At 48.8% G+C, this 11,561-nt stretch overlaps 2 protein-coding genes across 5 annotated transcripts; both read right to left on the bottom strand.

Moving 5' to 3' along the window:
- Nucleotides 1-365: 365 nt before the first annotated feature.
- On the bottom strand, nucleotides 366-6,391 carry palm1a (paralemmin 1a). Its single transcript, XM_061684247.1, has 5 exons — nucleotides 6,351-6,391; nucleotides 3,613-3,725; nucleotides 3,376-3,420; nucleotides 3,164-3,319; nucleotides 366-1,903 (listed from the first exon to the last, which is right to left on the bottom strand). The coding sequence occupies exons 1-5, from the start codon at nucleotides 6,389-6,391 to the stop codon at nucleotides 1,398-1,400; spliced, it is 861 nt and encodes a 286-aa protein (XP_061540231.1). The 3' UTR covers nucleotides 366-1,397.
- Nucleotides 1,813-11,541, bottom strand: map1sa (microtubule-associated protein 1Sa). 4 transcript variants are annotated; one of them, XM_061684181.1, is made up of 10 exons: nucleotides 11,392-11,541; nucleotides 10,665-10,766; nucleotides 10,309-10,391; nucleotides 10,094-10,234; nucleotides 7,138-9,835; nucleotides 6,805-7,013; nucleotides 3,856-6,737; nucleotides 3,613-3,725; nucleotides 3,376-3,550; nucleotides 1,813-3,224 (listed from the first exon to the last, which is right to left on the bottom strand). In XM_061684181.1, exons 1-7 carry the CDS (start codon nucleotides 11,528-11,530, stop codon nucleotides 6,582-6,584), a joined length of 3,528 nt encoding a protein of 1,175 aa, XP_061540165.1. In that variant the 5' UTR covers nucleotides 11,531-11,541; the 3' UTR covers nucleotides 1,813-3,224; nucleotides 3,376-3,550; nucleotides 3,613-3,725; nucleotides 3,856-6,581. The 4 variants fall into 4 exon arrangements, with proteins under 4 accessions (XP_061540165.1, XP_061540164.1, XP_061540163.1 ...); XM_061684180.1 differs by having other exon boundaries at nucleotides 3,376-3,547; XM_061684182.1 differs by lacking the exon at nucleotides 1,813-3,224 and having other exon boundaries at nucleotides 3,324-3,420; nucleotides 3,500-3,547.
- Between the last annotated feature and the right edge of the window lie 20 nt (nucleotides 11,542-11,561).

Here is an 11,561-nt window from a genome sequence, read left to right as displayed (position 1 = left end):
ACACTCGCGAGCGATAAGCGGTTCCGAAAACGGATGGATGAATGTGTGTGTTTTAAAGACCCGATAAAGTGACCCAAAAACCGTCTTGCAAACTTGACACCACAGACAAGACTTCTGTTGACAAGTCTGCCAAATGTGAAAAAAATCTAATAAAAAACATTTCAAAAATCTAAAATAAGTCATGAAAAATAGAGCGGCCCACCGACATCGGCGGAATCGCCGATTATCCTCAAGGCAAGTTTCAAGGGCATCAGCAACGATATTGCTCTCCCAACACATTTAAGACTAAATTACGATGATGACGATATTTATAGCATGTAATGTGCTACATGTTGTGATATTATTAGTAGTCTGCTTTCGTTCAGTGTATGTCGTCCGCGACCACCTTCAGGAGAAGACGGACTACGCTTTTTTTATTGGCTTCTTTTTCACATTAATACATTGAAGTAAATGTATGTATCATGAGCACAACATTTTTAAATAAACATAATAAAATATCACTCATAAATAATACAATACAGACAAGATCCAAATTCAATATTCAATTGGATCCAAATTATACATTGAAAAAGGAAACACTAGATCCAGAAAAAATACACAAACTAAAAAAAGATGCAATGTACAAATGAAATGGATTTTTGTAATTCATTCATCTAAAAGCTAAGGTGTTCTTCCACACCAAACTTCTCAAAGCAGGTCTTGAGCGGCCCTTGCTGAACTTTCACCTCTTGATGAATATCTCGCCATGGGGTCAACATTTATTCAAGCCAACATCTGATTAGTTTGCGTATCAGTACTGTGTGTGTGTTTGTGTGTCAGTTACACGAATCAATAAACAGGAAGTGATGGTGTTCATGTCCAGGAAATGAGTTCCATGCTCAAAACCTAACACATGCTAACTTTTTTCAATTAATATTTGAGGCTGATAATATGACAATGTTTGATTTATATCGACTTCATGTTTCTGGGTTAGGGTAGCGCTTACATGGATGAAATGCTAATGCTAATTATCAGGGGTGGGCAAACTTTGATGCTCATTTGAGCATTAAAGCAGACATTTGTAATCAGTGAGTAGAAACAAAAAATACAAAGTAAAAATGTCAAATATGTCATATAATTATATTTTAAAAATGGATTACAAATTGTATTAATTTCATGTAGCTGATATGAGGAAAAACTAACAAATCTGGTGACAATGGAAGAGGGTTGGTGCCCATTTCAAGAATGGCGTGCCCACGCCATTCCCCCCCAACCAACAAGTGCATGCGACCGGGGTCAAATTTTGCCCACCGCAGGCTCAAAGCAAAGCAAACATGCCGCCAAAGAAGAAAAAGAGAGACAGCTGGATCACGAAGTGATTGTTCTCTTTTGCAAGCATATGGCGCCCCCTTGCATGTTCACATGATGCTGCAGCACTTACAGGCTTTTTTCTCCTTGGGCGCGGTCACGGCAGCGCCCCCTGCTGACTCCCGCTTGTCCGTCTGTGGCATCGGGGCGCCGGTCGGCGGGGGCGCCGCGGCCTCACGTTCCTTCGCCGCCCCGGGCTCTGGCTCCGCCTCGGCGCCGCCCTGCAGAGTCAGGATCTCGCTGGTGCCGTCCCGGTCCCGCACGCTTCGGTACCCAGGAGACACCGTGGTGACAGGCTCCCGGGGGGCGCCGTCCTCCTCCCGGGGGCCGCAGTGCTCCCGGGGCGAGGCCTCGGGCCCGGTGAACGCCGCCGCTCCCTGGGATCGAGCCGCTGCCTCGTCCGCGCTCGCCGCCAAGAATTTGTGGCCCGAGCGTGACTCGGTCGCCTCATCTACGCTCGCCGTCACGTCCGCCTGATCGGCTTTAAGGATGAGCTCGTCCACCTCGGCGGCGCTGAGCAGATGGACGCCGTCCTGGCCGTTGACCTCGTGGACCACTAGGGGGCACAGGCGGGGGATTCCGGTCACATGACTTGACTCTAGTCAGATTTCATTTGTGAACTTTAAAACTTCAGACTTGCTGAACTAAAACTTTGGATTTTGGACTTTGACTTGACAAGTGTTGCCTGTTCACATTTGAAAATCGAGATTTTCTAGGTAGCGTGCCGTTTTGTTTTGTTTTTGGAAGAAGCGTGTTGTGCGCGCAAACGTGCGAGCTACCGGGATGCGATGTGGCGGCGTGCAGAGGCCTCGTCGAGCGAGTATCACGGAGAGACAGAGCCACCGATTCGATATGGCGAAGGCTGCCCCTTGGATGTGATTCTACAACATTTTGATTCTGTTTCGACGAATAGCTGGCGGGGGGGAAAGATGGAATCTTCGGAAAATGGAGTTGGAAATTATTGCTGCGTTTTGCGCGTGCATTGTTAGGTGCGTGTATTTCACGTGAGGCACCTTGTTGGGCGACTGAAGGTCCTCAGAAAGATGTGCCAAGTTTATTCGTGGCAATGATTGTTTTTGTACAGTAATTATTGTGTCATCATTTTCTGTTAAAGTTAGATGAACAAGTAAGTAAGATAAATAGTCAGCTTGTAACAAACGTGAGACGAGGGCCGCCCACTGCTCGTTAAAATGCATCATTTCCGACCATCGAGGGCCGTCGCGCAGGGCGCCATTCGAGCTATCGCTGCCACTGCATCTAATACTGGCTCGGGTGGAAAGGACTCTTGAAGAAAAAAAGTTAGGCACTGCAGCTTTAAACCAAGTCCTGACTTGACTCGACCCGACTTGCTGGATTGTTGCCTCGCTAACTTGCAAGTTGACGCTAAAGGCCTTTTCATACTGCACTTTGTTTTCTTGGTGCACGGGTGCAAGCCTGCCCATATTTGGAAGTAGTGGCTGGGGGCCTTCTGGGAATAGCATGGACGCTTTTCCCGCTGTCAGCGCTCATCATCGCGCTGCCAGCCTCCATCCTATTCGATGCGCCGTCTGACGGCACAGCGACGGCGCCCCCGAGTTGAAAATGTTTCAACGTTTGGCCACGATGTCGGGCGCCCGCTTTGCGCGACGCGGCGTGACACTGCGTTCCGTCATCCCGCACATACTCAGTGAAGGCGTCGGTCGTGCGAAGAGGCCATTTTTGCACTCGAGACGCAGCTTTCGACGCGTGATTCCGCCCACCTCTGCTTAGGAGCGACGCCATCGCGATGACGCCGACTCGACCGTACAACTAGGCCACGCCCGGCCGACGACGTCACCTTTCTGCTCATCCTCGTAAACTTTGACCCCTCCACGAGAGCAGTCGACAGGAAGCTTGGTCTGCGAAGAGAGGACGCGCGTTTGTCCCGTGGTCCGGTCCCGCTCCACTTTGATCTCTACGGAGTACACGGCTGCGAGAGGCAACCACACAGAACCTTTGAGGCCACGCCCGCGTGTCCGTGGGTCGCGCCGTCCGGCGGCCGCCGCTCACCTCGCTTCATCGTGTGTACTTCGCCCGCCGGCTGAACTCTGACCTCTGCAAGGACGCGACAAAGTGAGATGTCTTCAGGTCACGTGAGGACGAGTGACACAAGAAGAAGAAAGAGAAGACGCACCTTGCATGGATCTTCTCCTCCGATCAATCGAGGAATTCTCTTTGCAACCTGCTACAAAAACATGTTAAGTTCATCGCCACTGGCGTCCGTACTCCCGTGTTCACGTTGACAACCTGCGGACGGCGTCCTCCGGGTTCTTGTCGTGTTTTCGGTCAGGCGCTCTTCTGTGCCGTCGTCTAGGTGTCGGTCCTCCGTCCCGCGGCCGGCGTTCCGGCGCAGCTTTTGACTGAACACAAACAGGAAGTGCACACATGCTTCCGTCAGTGTTACACACTGCTGTCATTGCTTGACATTTGCTCATTCGCCACGCCGAGCCGCCATGATGCTGCTCTCTGATTGGTTGACGGCTGTCTCACCTTCACGCTCGTCCTTTGTGTCCTCCTGATGACGTGCCTACTTGCGGCCTTCCGCTGCAGTCCTGCATGTGCGTGTGCGTGTGCGTGTGTGCGCGCTCACATCCTGGTGCTGCAATGTACAAACAACAAGCAACATTCCGCGTGTGGCCTCTAGGCGGCGCCACTTTCACATTTACAACACAGGACGTTTGATCGACAGTTGCCAGGGACGCTCGCCACGTGTGTAAAGATTTGCTCGTCCATCCATCCATTCCACGAACCGCGGGCGCGCCGCAGCCTATCCCAGCGAACTGCGGGCAGCTCGTGTTTTATTAAAAGTACATATTGTATAGTTACATATTTGATAAATCAACATATTACTCAATTGAAAGACGAAGAGTTTGTTTTTTTGCATGTTAAGAATTTCAGTGAGTCACTTGATTCATCCAGTCAGGTATTAGTCACACACAAACACACGTATTTCTAATCTATCCAAGCAAAAACAAAGAGCACAATTGATGAGTAGAAAAAAAGAGCTCAAATATTTCACGCTGGTAATAATCGTGTAATCGTGCTCCTGTGATATTTGCACAATGAGTGTAAAGTGGGAAGACGCGTTACTTAGAATACATACACATCAGTGTGATGTATATTGTTTGGAACATATGTACAATATTTTACGTGTACAAGTACTTCTTTTGCACATCGAAACTTGAGAGGATGGTCCAAAAAAATGCAAATCAAACATTTATAATATAATCAATCATTCTACGGTCACATTTCGAAGAGCAGCAATGCAATGCAACAAACAATGCAAATTGAGAGACGGATAATACAAATAAACATGGAAATGAATATGGTGTTTTAATGCGCATAGTATTGATTGCCGACAAAAAGTCCAATCAGTTCCACATAAAACTGGCCAGCACGCCCACCTCTATTGAGAAATGCGCCTGCTCGCCACAGGGAAGACTTGCAGCCAATGAGATGACCGGAGTGGCCATTGAAAAGCAAATCCAGTCAAATCTGCCACCACGTCAAGAAGAAAACATGCAACGATGACAAAACAACGGCAACACTTTTCCTTTACAAGTCGTCACCCTAGCGGGTTAACGGCACTCAGCGGATGACTGGCACTCCGAAACCGCGCCCGCTCGCCGACGTGACCTTTTCACCAAAAAGGCCTTTCCGGAACATTTCTCAGTATATGACGTCACGTTGAGGCGTGGTGTAGTTTTTACATTTCCTTCATTCCACAATTTTGTTTATTATAGGAATTCGTCATTTCTTAGGAAACAAAATAGAAGACAAGCAATGCAATGCATCCTGGGTACGTGTTGCGGTCACGTTTCGTACACGAATACACATGAAACGGAACTTTTTCTTTCAACAAAGAAGAAGTAGTATCACCTTTATTGTCATGAGCATGCAAGCATGCACACAAAATGTGTTCTCTGCATTTTCCCCATCACAGTGAACACACACACTTGTTAGCGGAACACACCGGAGTGCCCGGGGGCAGTTCGGGTATCAGCGTCTTGCTCAAGGACACCACAGCCGTGAGTTCGGGGAAACTTCAAATTTGTGTCTCAAAACCATCACAGTGTGTGCGCGGGAGTGCAAAGTTTAGTTTCGAAAAATACATTTGTAAATATAACAAAGTGGACGTTTAGTGAGAGGAAAAAAAAAAAAAAAAAAAAAAAACTGGGAAGAAATTATCTGCCAAACCATTTTAAAGGGTTTAACTTGAAACCTAAAAAGGACCATGTGATATCATTCAAAATGTATCCAAACTATAGATGTATGTACAGTATACATCTGATTGCATTTATCTACAAGTCTGTGTGCGGGGGTTGCCAAAGAAGGCCGGCAGGGGCGCGCAATATTTCAATGACTGCTTCAGTTGTCAAACGTTTCGGTCAAACGTGAGGTTCGTACCGCAGTGGTCGAAATGCAGAATGGAGCGTTGGAAAAAGAATGAAAATAAATAAATAAATACAAATGATTTTTGTGAGCAAAACAACACTTGGACGGTTGACATCCAGGCTTTTCTTTTTCAACTGAGATAATGTTCTTCTTTGTGTGAAAGTGCACAATGAGCAGGTCCGGTCACCGTAGCAACACCAAGGAGGCGTATGCTGAGTGGAGTTTTTGCACTGATAACGAGTGTATTATTATTGCAAAGTGATAACCATGAGCTTCTAGCTTTCCATGTGGTGGATGGGAACTTCATGATAACATAATCAAGTCCACCTCACCAGGACTTGATCCTCAAAAGCTTTTAGGGTTGGAGTATCTACTCGTCAGTATGAATGAATCACTTTTCACGTCCACGGTTTAGGGTTAAATAAAATAAACAAACCTCAAAACCCAGAAGCTTGGACGCTTCTTTCCCCTCCCAATAAAGTCCAAGCTAACAATTTCGTTCACACGACGCTCCCATGACCTAAACTCTCCCATCCTGAACCTCCACCAGCTCCTAAGCCTCCTCCCCAACCCTACTTAAGGCCCTCTACTTGCGACCTAGCGAACTTAAGACCAGAACCTGCTTCTTCATCGGTGCCCTGGAAATCCCCCGAGGATTTTGTAGCCTGCTAGCATGAAGCTCTTGGTCTAGACAGAAAGTGAAGGACTGAGCGCCCTCAGACAAGCCAATCGAAGGGTTGCCGCAGGTTTCAAATGTGTGCCCTTTAACCACAACAGCTATCAAGTACTCTCCATAAAATCAGGGATGGGCCGAGCCAGGCTCAGAACTCCACCTTGCAGGCGGGGAAGGTTTCGTCCTGCATGGCCACGGTGCTGTTGCTCCCCAACACGGTGATTGACAGCTGCCTCTGCTGCTCGTGGGTGTCTTGGTACCACTCGTGCATGGCCACGGAATCGAACGTCGGGATGAGCGTGACCTGGGGAGACGGAGCGATCAGAAGGTTCTCTGGTTAACACACCCAGGCGACCGGAGCGTCCACTAACCTGAGTGTCTGGCCAGCTGCTCTTCCCGTCCAGCAGAGCATCCAGAATGCTTCTCATGGCCGCCACCTTAATGCGCTCCTCGCCGCTCACCACGTAATAGGAGGAGCGAAGGCGTCGGAACAAGTCCGAGTTGATGGTGGACGAGGCAGACCCGGACGGCAGGTAAGCCAGGTCCACGTGGACAGCAGAGGCCTCAGAGGTTTTTGTCACTGAGCAAAAGGATGAGCAGTTTAAAATGTTTCAATGCATCTCAATGAATCTTACGGAATGTTCAGAGTTGTTGAAAATCCAGTAAGAAGATGAAATGATGGCCTACAGATGACGCTGGCCTACCTGACACCGAAGGTTTGGCACTTGCACTTCTCGATCCACCCAGTGAAATCCGGGCGGATGCTTTAGTGTCAAGGACGGGGGCCGATTTAAGTGCCGCGGTGCTGCTGACCTTGGACTTGATGTTCTGGATACATTGGCTTCCAGAAGTACCCCTTTGCAAGGTTCCTGCTGTTTTTTTTGTCTTGCTAACTGAAGTCTTTTGGTTCTTGCTTGAGGCATCGACGTCTGCCATGCAAGCTTCTGGTTGCGGTGGTAACGGTGGAAAGTCCTTGACCGGGGCTGATGTCGGGTCAGGGGAGGAATGCAGACCTGGCCTGAGGGAGAGGGTCACGCCGGGATGTCCCGGATAGAGGGGACTACTCAAGTCATCGTCCATGACCGAGGAAGGGAAATCTTCTATCGCAGGTGGGACATCAGAGTCCAGGGCCATGAGGAGTGAGTCACCAACTGATGGTTGTGGGGTTTCCTGGCTTGTGCTGCCGCCTTGGTCCTGGGAGGACTGATCAGAGACCACAAACTGCTGCCGGTTCTCTACTGGTTCGATCTTTTGGTGCTGGAACTCGCAAGGCGACACCAAGCACAGATCAACATCATGAGGAACATCAAGATCACCATCGTGAGGACAGTCTGCGCTGAGCTCTGACGTGCCGTGAACACCTTTCTCCGATCCAAGTATGCAACTACCTTTGAGCCCCGGGCCAAAGTCCCGCTGCAGATTGTGATCAGAGTCAGTCAAACGTCCGTTTGAGCAGAATTCTCTTGCTAATTTCATCGTTGGTGGTGGGATTTGCTCTGAGGAAACCGATAGGGAATGGTCAACTTCAGTGCAATGAAGTAGGCGGACCTCAGTGGAAATAGAAGGCAAAGTGGGGAGGGAGTCTGGAATGTTTGTCAATATAAGAGTGGACTGTTTGTCCTGAAAGAGAAAGGAAGCTTCCACAGTGGAAGTCCTGAAAGGAGCTTCCTGGTTGCAGCTGTCCAAGTCCAGGCTGGGTAGTGTTTTGGTGTGATGATCTTCCGAGGACGCACAAACCTTTGGTCTTGAGGAGGAGTCCATACAAGCGTAGGTCTCTGGACTTGTTTCAGTCACGTTGGGGTTCTTCCTGGCTCTGTCAAAATTTGGAAGTTTCGTGGTCTTTTTGATGCTGTTCCTGTTGTCATCTTCAGCTGTGAAATCCTGGTTGTCCTGGTAGTCCCGCTCTGCATTACCTTTTGCCCTTTTGTTCAACGTGTCCGTCTTTGGAGTCCTGACCGGAGATTTTTTCACTTCAGAACTTGTAGCTCCAACCACTTTCTTCACATCTTTTGGAACTGATGCCACAATTTTCTTGTCTTTAGGTTTGTTTTCTTTCTTTGTTTTAGTACTGTCTTTCCTCAGACCTTCTCGCTCTTCTTTCTTCTCAACAGCAGCAGTCATTCTCTCATCTTTCTTTTTCACTTCCTTCTTTGGAATCAGCTTCTCAGAAGGCCTGACAGGCTTTAATTTCACCTCCTGCTCTTTTTCTCTGGACACAGCTTCTCCCACTGCCTTTGGCTTCAGTTTCACCTCCTGTTTTTTCACAGGAACTCGGCCACTTTTGTCCATCTGGAAAGCACCGATGACTCGCAAGTCTCTGGCCTTAGGGATTTCTCGACTCTCAGTGCACTTTGGTAACTTCTCTGTTTTGGATGTTTTCAGGTCCTTTGAACTCACCACGGGAACACTGAGGAAATCCAAATGTTTGAGTCTTTCAAGTCCGTCCAGGATTTTGGCCTGTGGTGTGCATCCTGGGAAAAGGACTCGGACGATCTTTTCCCGATTGCTGGAAGGATGCCAGACCAGCAAAGCACAAATGGAAGTGAGGCATGCTAGTGGAAGATCGGAGCTCTTCAAGGTGGAGGTTTTGGGCAAATTCTGCAACAACTCTTCCAATTCTTTACTGCCACTGACTGGATTCAAAGGGTACAACTCCAGACGGCCAACTCCCATCTTGTGGAACAACACCAGCGGCTCAATGGAGGGCCCATTCGAGCGACACAAAGGTTTTGCTTTGATAGAGAGTCTTTGTAGGTGCTCCAAGATAAGCACACCCTGGTCGGCGCTGCAGAGCTCACTGGGATCTCCTTGGGTGGCCTTCAGTCTTTCCGGAACATTGAGAAAAACCACTCCGATCTCTGGGGATATGATCTTTTTCATCCAGTCCTCTTCAGCCTGACCTTCTGCTAAGTCCCTGTCCTGCTCGGCTACTTTTCTCAGCAGCAGACTGTTCAGCCCGGGGAGATTGTCCACACCGACGTGGGTTAAAAGGACGGAGTCGATTCTGTCCAGATGTCGGACCAGTTTCCAGAAGCAGGCACAGGGGTCTGAGCCTCCATTCACTAGGACATTAAAACCGTTCACAGCAAAGAAGGCAGAGTCCCCTCTACCACCGGGGAAGATGTAGCAGCAGGGACGAGAGAGTTTCAGGAATCCCACGGTACTCGGGGGCTCGAGAAGCTCAAAGGGTGACTCGGGCTCCAGAGACTCTGAGAGGTACTCTGTGAACTCTTGCAGACCCTCCATCTGTGGGAGGAGCAGGGGAGGGTTGACCTGGATGTTTAGGAAGTCTTGCTGGTTGTGGTCCTTCAACAAGGGGTCCCTCCAAAGGCCCAAATCAGGACAGCTGAGGGTAAGACTCGCCTTTGCCGTCGGGTGCGTCGAGCTCCACAAGAGACCAACCTAGCCACAATGTGACAAAAAAGCAGTTTGTCTAACTTGTGAAACAATGTTATCTTCACTTTCTTCCCTGTTGATTACATTTGTGAACCCACACACTAGACTGAGTGCAAGTCAATCAAAAATAACAACCACGCCATAAGTGGGAGAAAGAAGAATGTGAGACCAAACGCTGCGTGGCTAATGTGGCGGCAGCAGCTGACAGGAATCTAAAAGTGACTGTGAAGGCCTCACAAGATTGCAATGCTACAAGCAGCGAACCTCTTCGTCAGCGCAGATGTGGATCAAGTCGCTAAGGGAGAAGAGGCCTTTCTGCAGCACCAAGTCTCCACTTTCCTCCACAAACTGACCAGCCAGGACCAACAGTTTGTGTCGAGACGGCTCACACAGCAGCCGCCGCACCTACGCGCAGGAACAGGAAACAAAGTTACTCTGACACGTTGCGACCGACAAGCTTCGTTTCCAACCCATCTTACCTCTGAGCAGACCAGGTCATGAGCCGGATTCAGCACTACTTGCACATCCAGAATGTCTCCACGGTGCTGCAACGTCCGCTGACCTGCGGCCACAAAAACACCCGTAGAGATCCATTAGCTCACCGCTATCATGCTAACAGTGCCACCATGTGACGAAAAGTCTTCATTTTGGTTGAGGTCAACATGAAAACTTCCAAAACACAAATGCATTTTTTAAAAAAATTTTTTAAAACATCATGTGACAAAGTGGTTCTGGTCAGTATAAACCAGGTTTATACTAGACACTGACAACTACGGCGTGGGGGAGCCTCACACAACAGTCAACATTCTGCTCCTATCATGTTTTAGCTTCTCACCGGGGACCACCTCTGACAGGAAGGCCGAGTGTCGGGACACAAAGAGCTTCAGCTGCTGGTCCAGAATGTCCAACTTCATCGGGACACGCCAGCAGCGCACACCTAGAACATGTGTGTGTACACGTGCGCACGCGCGCACACACACACACACACACACACACACACACACAGGAAGAGGTACAATGACTCAGTCATTCTCTGTTGGGAACCTCAGCATGTGATATCATTCCCATGCTGCACTGGAACAAACATCCACAACATGAGTGGATTGTGATTGGCTGCTAGGAAGGAAAAAAAAAAAAAAAAAACAAACATTGAATTGGTCATGTTGGTTGACTTGGAGTTAAAGTGACCTAACGTGCCCCACTTTCATGCCATTTTGGGTATGACACGTGAACGTGGCACCGGACGTCACTGGAAGGATGTGATAATTCATTTTTTTCATCCCACACACATGTTGCAAAATATCTGGACAAGAAGAATACTTTTAGTTCCCCAAAACGGAAGTAGTCTGCGTTGGTCCGGAAGAGGAAACTAAACCGTAAGCCATAATTTAGCCTTAAAAAGTCTCGAGACGCGTCAAACATTTCCGTAAAGATAAACCCTTTCACCAAACACGTAACGGTGAACTTTCTACGCTCCTGGCCAATGATTTTATTGTGAAAGGGTGCGCCGACTTCCCGTTGTAGTGTGGCTCCACTGGCGGCCAAACTTTGCCCAAACTCACCCGACTCGATGTGCAGCAACAGCCGCTCCAGGTGGCCGCCACCCCGCAGCGACCCGACCACCCCGACCACAACTAACATGGAGTAATCCAAAACTGGAACGCCACCGTCGTAGCCCCGTTCCGCCGCCGCCTTCGCCATCTTGGCGTCATGGACTGTCCAGTGGGGACGT

This window comes from Phycodurus eques, chromosome 8, assembly GCF_024500275.1.
Source record: "Phycodurus eques isolate BA_2022a chromosome 8, UOR_Pequ_1.1, whole genome shotgun sequence".
NCBI classification, from domain to species: domain Eukaryota; kingdom Metazoa; phylum Chordata; class Actinopteri; order Syngnathiformes; family Syngnathidae; genus Phycodurus; species Phycodurus eques.
This window is presented reverse-complemented; position numbering and strand designations above follow the sequence as displayed.